Source organism: Patagioenas fasciata, chromosome 1 (genome assembly GCF_037038585.1).
Source record: "Patagioenas fasciata isolate bPatFas1 chromosome 1, bPatFas1.hap1, whole genome shotgun sequence".
Classification (NCBI taxonomy): domain Eukaryota; kingdom Metazoa; phylum Chordata; class Aves; order Columbiformes; family Columbidae; genus Patagioenas; species Patagioenas fasciata.
This window is the reverse complement of record NC_092520.1, coordinates 45,877,874-45,893,625: the sequence shown is the minus strand read 5'-3', so window position 1 is coordinate 45,893,625 and position 15,752 is coordinate 45,877,874. Positions and strand designations below refer to the sequence as shown.

General features: G+C 38.3%; 1 protein-coding gene across 1 annotated transcript; it reads left to right on the top strand.

Moving 5' to 3' along the window:
* Nucleotides 1-232: 232 nt before the first annotated feature.
* FBXL3 (F-box and leucine rich repeat protein 3) lies at nucleotides 233-15,321 on the top strand. The gene is made up of 5 exons (XM_065829823.2): nucleotides 233-410; nucleotides 4,839-5,202; nucleotides 7,491-7,613; nucleotides 9,145-9,316; nucleotides 13,357-15,321. Exons 2-5 carry the CDS (start codon nucleotides 4,840-4,842, stop codon nucleotides 13,998-14,000), a joined length of 1,302 nt encoding a protein of 433 aa, XP_065685895.2. The 5' UTR covers nucleotides 233-410; nucleotide 4,839; the 3' UTR covers nucleotides 14,001-15,321.
* The last annotated feature ends 431 nt before the right edge of the window (nucleotides 15,322-15,752 follow it).

Sequence of the window (15,752 nt, the reverse complement as noted above, 5' to 3'; positions counted from 1 at the left end):
CTAGATGATCTTCAGAGGTCCCTTCCAACGCCAACCGCTCTGTGACTGCGACTCTGTAACGGCGGCAGAGCGGCCGTTGGCACAGGCAGCCCCGCCCCCGAGGCGCGCGCACCCCCCTCCCGCCTTGCTCGTGCCGCCTCCCGCTCGGGCCTGCAGCGCGAGAGCGCGCGAGGGAGGGGGCTCGCCGCCATCTTGGCCGCTTTGCGTCGCTTCCGCTGCTGGAAGTAAACAGAGAGAGGGGGAGGGAGGGAAGGAAGGGAGCATCGACACGGGTGGGACGGGACGGACGGACGGCCGGGCGAAGGAGGCGCTGGGGTCGGCTTCGGCGGAGGGAGCTGATGTGGCCGGAGCGGAAGCGCCAGCGCGGCCCGAGTCCCGGTTAATGCGAAGCGCAGCAGGGGAGCTGCCAGGTGAAGGGACTGGCCGGGGGCGGGCGGCGCGGCGGGACTTTCCTTCGGACCCCGGCTGAGCTGCCGATGCAGGGAGAAGGAGGTCGGAGCGGTGGGAGCGCAGGGCTTGGGGCTGTCAGAGCCCCGCGGCGCCGCGCTGGGGCTGGGCCGGGAGGAGCCGCACCCGGGGTGAAGCCTCTCCGGGAGGAGTGGGGCTTAAAACTCGCCCTCGGCATCCATACAGTATCGCTGGTTCGCAGCTGTCTCGTAACAACAGTAATAAATTGTAAACTTTGCATTGTTTTTAGCAGAGCTGGCTGTTCTTGGCGATTGGGGATTAGGATTGTGGCGGGGATCACCCCCTCGTTCGGAGTGTTCCTCCCATCAGTGCATACACTCCTTTTATTTCAAGAACAGCCTTACTTAAGGTGTAAGCAACGCAGCGAGCACAGTTACACTTGCTCGTGAACAGGCGTTATCAGTAGGGTATATATAAACAGCCGTGAGCGGTTGTTCTTAGTTGTTGGTTGGTTGGGGTTTTTAACTGCTGTTGTGTTCTGAATAAGGTCTGCACCTTCTTCAGCAATAAAAACGGTGTTAAGCGTGTGCTTGGCTCCTCCTCCTACTTGGTGACTGAACTATGTGGTTATGGTTGAACGTGACTGTATTGCAAACAAGGGGGCGTGGGTTGTGCCCAGATGGGGAGTTCAGAAAGAAGCTATTATAATAGATTGAGAAATTTACTTGGAAAATCTTAAGGAGTCAGGCATCCTGATTTCGCACAGCTTTCTGTCCTAGTAGAGCTGTGGGCTGTTTTGGGGGTTGTTTTTGATTTTCTATTTTTTTTGTTTTGGGGATGGAGAGGGGAGTGTTGTTTGGGGTTTTTTTGTTTGTTTGGTTTTATTTTGGAGGTTGTTGGTTGGTTGGTTGGTTGGTTAGTTTGTTTATTTCTCCTTTCTGTCAAGATCTTAGATTTCAAAGCAAAGTTGCAGCGATTTTGAAAAACCGATCAACAATAAGTGTGTCCTGAGTATGGTGGAGGGAGTTAAAAGCAAGATTGAAGGTTCAAGTGTTGAAGTGATAAACAATCATTGTTTGAAAAATAGGTTGTACCTGTACACTAATACGTAAACATGGAATTTCACATCAGTGTCTTCCTCATTGAAAAGTTATTTCTGTGGGCCTTGGATTTAAAATGGTTAGAGCTTTAGACTATCAGATACGTAAAACAAAGTGAACTGAACTGCCTAATTGCATTTGTCTGTGCCTATATTAAATTTGCAGAAAGGTTTACTCTCTTAAGTGGCATTTTTTATATACATAATTTTTAGATTATTCTGCAGACCTTTGTAGATAAATATGCATTATTTATTTTTTAATTTGTTTTATCGTTAGGCATGTTAAGAAGTTGAAACCAGTTATGTTTTTAAAAAGCTATTCAAATAAATGCTGAAGCAAGATAACAAAAATTAGTTGAACAAATTAATTAGAAATTAGATGACAAAACCGTAATGTAATTGTTAAAATCAGGTTTTAGTTTTGAGCTTAGGCTTTTCTTTTTCTGTTTTGCAAAAGTTCTGCACAGCAGTATTTTTGAAAACTTATTATTATTCTCTCTTTTCAGTTACAGGAACATCCAAGATGTCAGTAACAAAAAAAAGTTAACTGAATTTGTCTTTTCGCATCCCCTACCTTTCAAGCCTTAGAATATATGACGTCTTGTTTTCTTGGAAGACTTTACCTGAAATTCGTCATCACTATAGCTCTAGTGATGGCCGTGTTGTCTCTTTTCTTCACTGGCTGTCTATAAAACCCTCAGATAGTACCCACAACTTCAGGGTTGATCTGTAACTGGCATATATTAACTATTTAGAAATTATCGAAGTTAGCTCAGACATGCAACTTGTAAGTTGGCTGTTGATCTGGTCCACTTCTACCAGCCACATCTCAGAGGTTATTTTTCCAGCTGAAAAAATCATATAGTTTTGTCAGTGGCAGCTCACTCCTGTTTTTTGGTGGTTTTTTTTTTTTTGTCCCCCCTAAAACAGGAAAAAAAAAAAATAAAGTGTCAGATCTAGTGCTTGTGTTTCTAGAAAGATCAGTTATAATACATGTGCTGTATGTGTGAATCAACTCTACTGTACCTGCACAATAGCCCCTGTAATGTGATAAGGGAGAAAATCCAGAACTTGACCCCCTAATGCAGTAATAAAAGTAGCCTACCTATACTGGAAAACTTAGGCACATACATTACCTTATTAGCAAAAGATGAGGAAGGATCTCTGTAGAGGAAGACTTGGAGAGTGCAGTCTAAAAGTTGCCTTGTGTAGTTTTTTACAGATGAGCAAAAGATGGCTTTGGAAATACTTAAAGATATCAAACATGTAATCCCAAATTTTGCAAGAGAATAGCTTGCGTATGGTAATTGCTCATTATGACCTAGTTGTTCGAACTATCTGTTTAGCCTGAAGTTTGAATTAAGCTAGTCTGAAATGCAATATTGTGACAAATAATATTCGTGAACTATGCTTAGCAGTTATCTGAAACACAAACATTATAGGTTTGCAGTGGATTTGCTAATCTAATTCTTGATTTGTTTTTTTAATTATTCAGTTTTCACAGTTGCAAAATCCAGTTCCTTCATGTTTTTGTTAGTTGCAGATGGTTCTAAGTCACTATGCAGTTTTCTTGCTTCTCTACCAGTGAAGTTAGTGGCTCAGCAACAGATCACTGTCTCTGGTGTAAAGCTTGTTTCAGCACAGGAGTCGTGTTTTGCTTAGTCTCATAGTCACGATCTCTGAGTCGCAGTAAATAGTTCTCAGGAAGCAATTAGAGATTTTTGCCCAGTAGTGTTTTCACCTTTTGCTTGCCCTAAGGTGCTACTGGGATTAAAAAATGAAGTTGAAAAAAATCAAAAGACAAATTCTGTTCTTCAGTCTTTCATGTTGAAGTTTGTTTACATCATTTGATGAATGGCTTCAGACCTTAAGTGATACTTTGCTTTTGTCATGTGAGTAGGTAGGATTAAAGTGTTTTAAAGATAGCTAAGGAGGTGCTGGTTTTGAGAAAATAACATATGATGCATTGGATGATAAACAGTATATTTTTTCACTTGAATATCTAGCGTATTACACTTTATTTTAAAAAGGACTTACACACTTTTACTTAGTTGCAGTACGTAGCAGGGAAACCTAATTGTCTGGGTCCCAAATTAACTGGGCATAGGATAATCTTATATGTGTAATTGTACTTGAGTGGTAAACCAGAATTATTTTGCTGTGTATGAAGCCCATATTTATCTTATAGCGATCACTGGAGCTGGGAGGTGCTTAGACATATAAAGCCCAGCCCACCTCCAGATTCTCTTAGCTTTTTAGAGACTAGAGTGAGTGTTTTGTTGTCTAGTGTGAGGTCTTGTGGATCCTTTAGAACATGATGTGCATCGTATTGAGGTGTTTAAAAATAAATGATGGGATGCTAAATTCAATTGTAAGATGGCATGTACAAAAGAACGCATTTTGATCAAAACTCAGTGCTGGATTTATTTTGGCTGTATGTAGTGGTGAGGTTTTTTTCCTCTTTAATGTAATATAAGGTAGAATGTGTGTGTGACTGCTGTCGCAGAAGTATATGCTACTGCTAATGAGATGACCTTTTGCCTCAGACTTGCTGAATTTAGTATTATTTTGAAGAAGGTTCGCTAACTCTTCTGTAAACTTTTCTTTTTTTGAAACTTGCAGACTCTTACTGGAAATCTTTCATAATGCCTGTCTGCTAGTTAGTTGGAAAAATGAGAGCACACGAACATTCTTGATGAAATATGTTTTTAAGGATACTAATTTAAAATAGGTGCATGTTGAAGTAATCTTTTAAAAATAAATTTTAAAAAATAAAGGTTCTTGTTGTCTGGGAATAAAAATAAATTGGACAAACACAACATCTGCAAGATGCAATGCCTACAGACATGCATACACTTATTATTTACTTTCTTTTACCTTCCACAGTTTCAAATGTTGTTTCTGGTAAATAGGACCAGGGCAGCAATATCAGTGTCAGTCTTCACAAAATTGTTTAGAAAAATATCTTTCCATTAGTAGGAAAGTAGTGTGATAATCAACAAAATGGTAAAATAAATTAGGTCCAAAGTCTTCTCAAACACAAAAGTGAAGCACTGGAAGGAGAGTGACTCATAAATGGATTGGCACTGTTAATGATTAAATAAGTAATATTAAAGATATTTGTTCAGATTGTTATGTTATTTTTAGATTACCATTTCAAATTTGTTGTTACTTGGGGTTTTGTCCTTCATGTAGGGGAGAAGAAAAACTGCAAAAGTATGGTTACAGGAAAACATGCTTTTTCACCTGTGCAGTTTTCTATTAATATTATTGTTCTCAGCTCTTCTACATTTACAAAATATATACAATTTTTTTATTATTATTTTTGTAGAATGAAACGAGGAAGGAAAACTGATGAGGCCAACAGCAGTTCATCTGAAGAGACAACTGAGAAAGAATCCAAGAGACACAAGGTCATAGATGAGAAAACTGTAGTTGCACAGAGTCCTGACTGGGCAAACCTGCTTCAAGATATTATCCTGCAGGTATTTCAGTACTTGCCCCTTTTGGATCGTGCTCATGCATCTCAGGTCTGTCGAAGCTGGAACCAGGTGTTTCATATGCCTGATCTCTGGAGGTGTTTTGAGTTTGAACTGAATCAGCCAGCTACCTCTTATTTGAGGGCTACACATCCTGAACTCATCAAGCAAATAATAAAGAGGCATTCCAATCACCTGCAGTATGTAAGCTTCAAGGTAGTGTATTTTGAAGGCTTTTTAAAAGTAATCCTATAAAAATAAAAGCATTTGTTAAACTTGGCTCTTTTTTTTTTTTCCTGCATTTTATTTAGAATGTTTTAAGGAAATATCTCTAATACTTTTGAGGCAGTTTTGATGGTTCATCTGTATAAATATCAAAGCATGAGAACTGTGGTTTAATTAATGTCAGTAATTGAAATATTTATAAGTGGTGGTTGACAATTGTGATCAAAAGATTTTAACATGCTGAAAAATGTTAGGAAAGGTTTACGGTGTTATTTCTGTGGTTAGGATTGCTAGTTATTTAAAAAGAAATATGACAGCTCTTAGCGGGGTACGCCTTGTTCTCAGGCCTAGCATACTGAAGAAATGGATTTTCTAAATGGGCTTAAAAACATAGAGGTTATCTGCCAAGTAATTTATTTATTTGGATATATTTTCAGGACCAAAACTTGGAATAACAGTTCTGAACATATATTATAGTTGCCTTAATTCCATTAGCTTGGGATTTTTTTTTTTTATTTGGTGCTTCTTTTTTTTTTTTTCTCTGTTCTTGAAGGATCTTAGCTGCTTAGAATTCTGCCTCAGGGGGTGGGCAAATGTACTCCAGTTCCAATACTAGTGTACTTGCGAGTCCCCGCCTCAGAATTAAGTTTGATTAGGATACATAAATTGGGCATTTCCCTGTTTCACATCCTGTAGGGACTTTTATCTAATATTCATGGTTAGAAAACCTCTAGTGCACTAAGGGTGACTTCTGGTCCTACTAGTAAGCAGCTAGCCGTTTTAGTACTGAATTGTATGCAATATTCCAGGCATGGCATGTACTCAACACAGTTATATTTCAGTTAACTGAAAAAGTACATGGTATTTGCACAGGATGTGATATCTACTGATTGTACTTGGCTGAGAAATACTGTTTGGTCATAAATGGCTTAGTTAATGTCATGGAGTTATGTTCAGCAGATGAAAACCTTTAATATTGGCGTGCATATCACTGTTTTGGAAGAGTGCTGTGAAACAGTCATGACTATGTATGCATCAGCTATGTGACAAATTTGGAAAGGGAATGACTTTGCAGCAAGGTGGATGTATGAGTTGTTCTGAGATCTGTCTGTTTTAGTGTAGGAATCATCTGCATGTGGGTAGCTAGGGCAGCTCTGCCTGATCACGTGGATCACTACGGCTTGATGCGATATGGGATGTAAAGTGGTTATCGCAAGGTTTGCAGGGTTTTATCAGTGTCTGAAAAAAGAAAATTTATAGTGGTATTGGAATTGCCTTCCAGTGTCTGTCTCCAGCCTATGTTGCTTTGCACCAAATGTTTCTGAAGGATTTCAGATGCCTTTCACTGGTAGGGTGATATCCGTGTCATTTCTTGCACATGCCCCTTCACAGTGTTGCAGAATGTTGCAGGGATAATCACAAGAAAGTGGCTGAAAACTTGGGATTTTTTTATGTAGGCAAGGAAAGATTTGGTTGTTGAAAATGTAAGTTTTTCAGCTTGTTTTCAAGCAGAAAATTAAGATTCATTGGACTTAGATCAGTTGCTGACAAGGTGGCACGGGTTATGGTAGACTTAAAATTGATCTTGTGATCAAACTTTTCACCATTCCATAGGTTTGCAAAGTTGTCACACCTAATGTATGTAAGAGGTTGGTTGTTGAGTGTTGAGGGAAATCCACTGGAGGCATATTAAATGATTCAATTGTGTAATAAGCTGACTAGTGAAGATTTTTTTTTAGGGTATCCATTGCATATCTGTTGTGTTGTTAATGATGAAGGCTCCGTCCTTTAGGTTCATCTGATAATGCACTTAATTCTTCAGCAGCTCTATGTTATGAGCTGAGTCATCGTAAAAGGAATCAGCTTTTTCACAGTAAAGGATTTATACAATTCCCACATTTTTATAAGGAAGAAGGTAAAGAGGAAGTAGAGTAGGCTCTGGACCCAGATGAACCTCCACTTGCTTATTATTTGATGTGGATAAAATGTCTTGGAAGAAACTGTTTAGTTGCCTTCTCACCATTCTGAATTTTACCAAAGTATTTAGGAGAGTGATAAATCTGTAGCAAATTATCTTGGACTTTTGGTATGTACTATTTTGGGAAAAAAAAAATTACATTGGTGCATTCCCAATGAAGTGTTTTGTGGGTTTTTATGACATCACATTTCAGAAGGTAAAGTGGAAAAAAAGTAATGGTACATCTACCTTACTCTGCTTTTTCATAAAGACTGTGTTTTATGCAGTGTTTTCTGAACCAATAAATCTGGTTTGTTTTAAGGTGGACAGTAGCAAGGAGTCTGCAGAAGCAGCTTGTGATATTTTATCGCAGCTTGTGAATTGCTCTCTGAAAACACTTGGGCTGATTTCAACTGCCCGGCCAAGCTTCATGGATTTACCAAAGGTAATTGAGTATGTAAATTTTTCTATAGCAAAGTATGGCAGTTGTTTGTACAGTATTTCTAAGACTTTATGAAAAGTTTTATTGTAAGAATATGAACCTTTGGTAAGGAGAACTTTATTACTGAACTCTATTAAAGGGAGGAACTGAGATGATGTGCTAAGATTGCTGACTAAGGTTTCACTCATTTTCTGCATCATGTGAGAATGTAGTCCTGACCTTGTTCTTCTAAATCCTCCTGTCTATTGACCTCAATGTAATAGTGAGCAAAATGATGCAAGTCAGGAGGCCAGACGATTCATGTCTGTGTAGTTGTGTTGTGGGACTGTGGGGACTCTTTAGGAGGCAATTATAATTGAAAGAGTGGTAAGAGTTTTATCCATGGGACTTGCTGTAGGGATTATGTCAACATGAGCTGTCTTTAGAAAGCAATAAGATCATGATTTTCAATACTTTGTCAGATAGTCATATATCAGATCATTAGGCAAAGTGCGCTGTATTTCTGAAATTTTCTGTCAGATTTTTACCTTGCATGTTTACCAAAAATTAGATTTTGTTAGAAGGCATCTAGTCTAGAAGACAACAAATCTTTTACATGTGCTTCTAAACAATAATTCCTGCTAGTGAGGTAGAAGTTCACTGTTGCTGAGGAGCAGAAGAGTGGCTGGGGTAACCTGGGCTGCTTGTTCTATGGCAGTGACATCTGGGATGACTCACAGCCCTAATTCTTGAATCCAGTCCACTCGTTTGAGAAGGGCCAGATACAACTAGACTATTAGCTAGATCTGAGTGATGTCATTGCTGATGGTGGTGACATAGACAACACAGAACTAGGGACAGCTTCAGGAAAGGAAGTAGGCTGTAGGATTTACACAAGGTTAGCTACAGAAGGATTATCAGTTATCCTTGGCAGTGATCACAGCCACGTCATGTAGTTCCCTTGAATATGTATTTTTAATCCTTAATTTTCAAAGAGGCTTTCCACATCTTTAAGTAGTCTTTGTATGTCTTTTTTTCTTTCTTTGATGTGCTTTGGGATGTGACTGTAAACAAACCTGAGCATAGTGAAAACAATCCACAGTCTAAGTGTGCTAGAAATATTTTGTCCTTTCAGCTCTTGCATATTGTTTTATTTCTTAATCTAAATCCTGTTTTAGCTCTCTTGGTTTTCACTGGAGGGATATGTTATGGTCCTGTTCAGTTTGCTGAATAATTATTTATGGTCATGCGTGCTATTGTGTTATTTAGTCTCAAAGCTTCTAAAATACAGGCTTCCTTTTATTGTTCCTAATAGATTCACATGTAGCCTTTAAAACATATATTCAAAATGAACCAAAATCAACTCTAGGCATAATTTGACTTTTGACCTTTACCACTCCAGTAATCTTGTCACTGGTATACAGGACCAGCAGTGATTTAGTTAGTTATTTTGATTTTCTAAGACCACTTATGAAACTGTTGTGTAAAGTGTAAAACCATTGAGATTGTTATTTCAGATACTACTGTTTCATTTAAACTTTTTTTTTTTTTCCAGTCTCACTTTATTTCTGCACTGACAGTGGTGTTTGTAAACTCCAAATCCCTCTCTTCACTGAAGATTGACGATACACCAGTAGATGATCCATCTCTCAAAGTGCTGGTGGCTAACAACAGTGACACACTCAAACTGTTGAAAATGAGCAGTTGTCCTCATGTTTCTCCAGCTGGTAAGCCACTGTGTTTTCTTTGGTTGTTTTTGTTTGTTTGTTTGTGGTGTGTGTGTTTTGGTTTTTTGTTTTAATTTATGCCTTAAATTCTGTCTGAAACCATTAAAGCTCTGAAAAAACAGGGGTGAGATAAGAGTGAGCATGAATGTGATATCTACAGCAACTGCCACTGAACAAAATACTAATTCAGCTGTTCATCAGTCCATCCATCTCACCACTTGCCTTGTGACTACTGACCTAACAGTAAAATAGCATGTTTCCATTCTGAACAAAAAACGAACCTCTTGTGGAACTTAAAAGTGTATGTATTGACTTGATAGTGCACTACTTCTGCAGTGACTCTTTAAGAATTCCAGTATAATTAAGCCATTTGGAACTAGAGTTCCTCTTCTGCAGTTCATTATGTATGGGTTTTGAGTGTTGCATGTCCTGGATTATGGTTTAGTCTTTCTGAAAGAAAGCAGTTTAATTTTTTGCTGGAGGGGAAGTGCAGATTAGACTGAGTTGTGCAGAACTTTTGCCGTTACCAAATATACTTCATTAACACTCTAAGTGTGTTTGTAGCAAGAATGAAGTCAGCTCGTATCAGAAGGAAGGCACTCAGATTGTTGAAGTTCATAGAATTAACATTTCTGGAAGGTTCATGCAGTGCACAGCAAGTTGAAGATTAATTCACAGCCCATCAACTTAGTACTTAACAGTTTTTCACTGAGAAGTGGAAGAGGAATGAGCTGCTGGCAACTTTGTAGAATTCCTGTTCTGAGGATAAGTAGAAAGGTATGTAAAAGTCACCAGCAGGACTCCTAATATCCCTGGAAGATGATACTGTAGCAGAGACCATGTTCCTGTAGTGATAGCAAACAAAGTACGAATTTAAAACCTTTTGCAGTTGTAGCTCTTGAACAAAACGTTGTGTTTGCTTTTGTATAGAGAAGTCCTAAAAATGCTGGTTTGTTTTACAGCAGATCTGTCCAGCAGTGTGTTCACCAGTGTGTTAACTGGAATGTTACTTCTTTCAAAGCTTTGTAATCATAGATAGGGGGTTGTTAGCTTGAGAGACTGTTTTTCTAATTTAAATTTTGCGAATTCTTGTGTCTGAGAAGTACAGGAGCCATACTATGTCCTTCAGGAGGAACAGGCTGCTTCAGCAGTAATTTTTAGCTAGGAAAATAAAGTAGTTCCCGAGAATGCTCAGCAAAAGGCAGGAGAACTTGATTGCTTAATTTGGGTATGGGCATGCCCCGTGATGGAGAAAAAAGTGGAACAAACTAAATGGGCCATTATGTGGATAGTTGGCTGCAGAGCATGCAGGCTGCAAAAAAAACGGTACTCTTGACGGAAAATGAGAAACTGTGAGCCCTGAGACTGACTTGGATTTTTTTCTGATGGGAATATTATAATTAGCAGGCTGCTATAAATGTGGAAGAACTTCAACTGAATGAAAAGGGCCATGAGTTACGCAACACAATTACTTATCGATACACTTAAAACAGTAAAACAGGCCTTCAAATTGCAGTTGGGTGGTTGGAAATGCTTGTTACTAGTTTAGTGCTTAAGAAATTTGTTAGCGAATGACAGGGAAGACTAATGCGAGTAGTGCAAGAGAGACTCCAATACTGTAGGAATAAAGAAAAAGGATTCATATTAAACTGAATTGCTTACAAAGGATGCTCTAAATAATCCCTAAATTACTGTACAAAGATAAAGAGGCACGTTTGGGTTTGGGCTGGAGAAACGAAGGCAGTTATATATTTCTGATCTTTGTGAGCATATGGGTAGTTTCTTCAGCTTGCTGTTAACCATATGAACTGTAGCTTGCATTAGAACTGCAACAGTACTGTGTAAAACAAAACAATGGTTATTTTTAAAATCCGCATTGATGTGCTGTTGTTTATTATCTGAAGTGTTAGCTATTGGAACAGAGGGAACTGAAAGTGTTTCCGTAGGGCCTGTGTTTCTGCTCTGCTTTGAGGGTAGGGTTGTTTCCCTTTGAATGGGGAGGTAGGAGAGAATGGTGGATGTGGGGTGTGTCTGCATCAGCAGTTTAGTCGAGGGATTTTTATTTTTTTTAATGCAAATCTGTGCTGTATGATAGCAGACCGATGTACCTCTCAGTGTCACAGAGGTTTAGGCAGTGCCTGGGGATGTTCTGTGAACAGCACAGGCTCCAGGCAGGCTCTCCAGTAACCGTTTACACTGTATTCATTGTTATATGCAGGATACATTATTTCACTGACAGTATGCAATATGGATATCCAGTCTTAGACCTATGAAAAAACACAGCAAGTTGAACCTCCGTTCTTCCCTTGTTGTGTTGCACTAGTCAATAATGTACCCTGACAGTTAACAAGGATTATTTGTTGAAGGATGGCAGTCTGGACAACAAGCTGGTTTGGATGATAAATTTGTAGCAAGTTGTTTTCTGAAACTGTATAGTGATGAAACAAAAATACCAATCTGGAAACTCTCTTTAAAGTATTTAATGTGTCAACAGACCTGGCTGTTATGAAGCAGTGTGCCTGAGTTTGCTTAAAGGGAGTGGTCATAGCATGTGTTGCAGGAATGGAGTATTGCTGTAAGAATAACTGCTGTGATTTAAGGACTGGAAATGATCTCTGGAATGTGTAGAAGGTACACAACAACTGTATTTTCACTTCATCTTGGATGCCATCCCCTGCCCCCTGAATGAAACAAGGAGAATGCTTATATATTTAAACTGTTTTTACAGGAAATAGTTGCAATAGGAGTTGGGTTAAAATTCTGTTTACCTAAATACTGTTTTTTTTAATTCATCTAACATATTTTTTATATTTGAAATGACAGTATTTGATATTGTTAGAAGGGCACGTGTTCTTGAAGATCCTTGGGTGGAAAATACATACTTTTTTGGTGCATATGATCATGCAATATTTTTACAGGGTTGTGTGTGGGTTTTTTTTTGAGAAGGTGTTTTTAGGCTCTGGATAGGCTTCTCTTTTCAAGTTTAATAACTGCATCTTAATATCACTGCTGTCTTTCTGTATTTATTCCCACTGCATCAAAGCTGTAGTGTATTGAGCTCAGGTTTTTCAGTTTTATATTAAGTGCTACATTCTCATCTCCTTTATTAATGGAAAGCCCATATCCTGAATTTCACACAGTTTTCTGGGTCACATGAAAATGCAGAGGCCTGTGTGCTTTTTTATTTTTAGGGTGTTTTTTGTTTGTTGTGGTTGGGTTTTGTTGTGTGTGTGTTTTGTCTTTTTTTTTTTTTTTAAAGTACTGTTAGCAGTATGGTACCATGGCTTGTAGCTGCAAATATGATGGTGGAAACCTTATAGACTGAACTGAATTCTTTTTGTTAATGTCTTTGTCTTCTGTGAGCAGCAGGTTATATTGATTCATTAAAGGGAGAGTCTGAAACTGGCTGTTCTAGGAATTACTACTTCCAGTTTTTACTGTTTTCACTCTGTTTTGCTGTTGCTTTTCCAAATTTCAGTATTTATACTTCACTAGAAGGAACAAATACTGACAGCAGCAACTTTTGTATTTAATTAAAATCTAGCATTCATTTGATGTTTGCCTTCCTCAGATGACAGAGGACAGCAGTTCTTCTAGACCAACCTAGGGAAATACTTTTTTTATGAGTAAGCCTGTTTTAGAAACATGAAGTTGAGTATATATGCTCTTACAACAGGGCAGAGCAGTCAGAGTATGCTATTTATGTATTTGTCACATGAGAATCAACTTCCACAGGAAAGTATACAATGCAGTGTGTTAACTTCTTTATGTTTCTCTAGCAAAATAGCGATGTCGTTGCATAGTGTACCTACGGGGTAAGATACATGTACAAAGAAGTCACAAGACCATGCTTATGTGAAAAAGATTCATGTTCTGGTTTCCCAGTACAATTTTGTTTTGAAGTTAGGTCTTGATTGCATGTTGAAATACGTGGTCTTTGCACCCTCTTGACACACAAAACAAACTCACTCTTAACATTTTTGTGCAGTTACTAGTATATGTATCTGTGTAACCCTTTATGTACTTATCTCTTTTCCCAGGTATCCTTTGCGTGGCTGACCAGTGTCATGGTTTACGTGAACTGGCGCTGAACTACCACCTGCTGAGCGATGAGCTTCTGCTTGCTTTGTCTTCTGAAAAACATGTCAGGTTAGAACACTTGCGCATCGATGTTGTCAGTGAAAATCCTGGACAGACTCAGTTCCACACAATTCAGAAGAGCAGCTGGGACGCTTTCATCAAGCACTCTCCTAAAGTAAATTTAGTAATGTATTTTTTCTTGTACGAAGAAGAGTTTGACCCATTCTTTCGTTACGAAATACCTGTCACTCACCTATACTTTGGAAGGTCAGTAAGCAAAGACGTACTTGGCCGCGTTGGGATGACTTGTCCTCGGCTAGTTGAACTGGTGGTGTGCGCTAACGGATTGCGGCCGCTGGATGAGGAGCTGATCCGTATTGCGGAACGTTGCAAGTATCTGTCAGCCGTTGGCCTAGGAGAGTGTGAAGTCTCTTGCAGTGCCTTTGTTGAGTTTGTGAAGATGTGTGGCGGTCGTCTCTCTCAGCTTTCTATTATGGAGGAAGTTTTGATTCCTGATCAGAAATACAGCTTAGAACAGATTCATTGGGAAGTTTCAAAGCATCTTGGTAGAGTCTGGTTCCCAGACATGATGCCCACGTGGTAAAGTCCTTAAAAGACTTCCGGGTGGATGGAATAGCACCTTAAACCCAAGCTGACCATATTGCAATTTACTGTATACACTTATTTAATACTGCAGTTTTTACTGTAATTTACTTCATTGTTTGATTAGAAAATTAATTTTTCATTCCAAAACGATTTATGAACTCCAGAGTCAAAAATAGAAATAGCTCCAAAATCCATTTTCATCCATGCACAAATCTGTTTGTTATTCTAGATTTGTTCTTTTTTCATTAACCATGACCTCAGACTTGTATGGAAATAAAAAATTTATTTAAAATATTGAAATGTACCTGCAAAATATCAGTTTTCATATGCTGTCCTTCTTTAACTTAGATACTGGTATTGAACACAATCAGATTTGGTCTTTAAAAACAAAACCCCACTGAAATGGCATGCTTCTGTTGCAGACTGTAGCATTTCTAAATCCAGCCACTTAGAAGGCCAGATTAAAAGGAGTATTTAGTAGGCTGAGAAATATACACATTCTTGTATATAAAAGGCAAGAGCAATATGCAACAATAGTAATATTTTAATTGTGTAAACTATAAGTTTACTACCTTATTGAACAGACTATTAGATCCATCTAAAATGTATTATAGTGCAAAGAAACAGTAGTGCAAGCTACCAAAAGTGGTGTGGGGTTTTTTTGTTTTGTTTTGGGTTTTTTTTTTGTCCCCTCTATGCGTTTTAATGTAGTTTGCTTACAGGGTTTCAGATTTGCATCTAAACCTGTTTTAAGGTATTTTATGTCTAGCTCAGGAAGCGAAAGCATTCTGGGGAAAAATGTAGATACATTGTATTTAAAAACACATTGGAGCTAATGAGCTTTTCTTGCACGTTAACCAGTTTTGCAGCATACTGTTAGATGGAATAATGTATAGGTAATTAAATGAACCCTGCAGTGCTAAATGTGATGACATGCATGTGAGCAGTGTGAGGCAAGAAAGTTAAAATTGGAATGGTGAGCAAGAACCTTTTAACAAAAATCTTAGGCCTTTTGGCTGCTTTCAATTTGAGAGAAATGACATTGTAACAGTTGCTTAAGCTGTGTAAACTAATTGTATAGTGTAAATCTGTTTCAGAAATGTTTATGTATAAAGTGAATGTTTGATAGATGATCATTTTGTATACCTTTACTTCAGCTAGTTGAATAATTTCATAATATTTAAAAATCTAAAAGAAGTAAACTTGTGTGAAGTAGAGCAATAGACAAAAATTTGTTTTGAATATTTGGTAAATCAGTTTTATTAAAGAAAGTTTTTTGTCCGTAGGTGGTGTAGGCAACGTTTTGCCTGTGATCTGGATGTGGCTTGTGACTTCATTTTTTTTACCGCCAACAGTTACGTTATTTTCTTTTACATTATTCATCAGTAACACTAAAGTATTCATGCGACTGCTGAATGTGTTGGAAGGGTGCAGTTGGCCACCAGCAAGGCAGAGCTGTGCCAGCTGTGGGCTGTGCTGCACTTACCTGGTGGCTGCTTCTCACCTGAGCTGTTCAACTAGTGCTGGTAATATAAGTAGATTTTCTTCATTTCTGATTTCAGTAATGTTTCTCCAAATGTATAGTTCAAGTGTAATACATTTATGAGCGTATTTAAGTTCATAACTTTATTTTGAGCAAACATTGCTCGACAGACTGGACATCATTATTGGGGAGCTGTATGTTTCTGTAGAGCTTTAAAATTGAAATATGCATTTTTTTGTATTAGAATTTGTTAAATTAATGTAATAC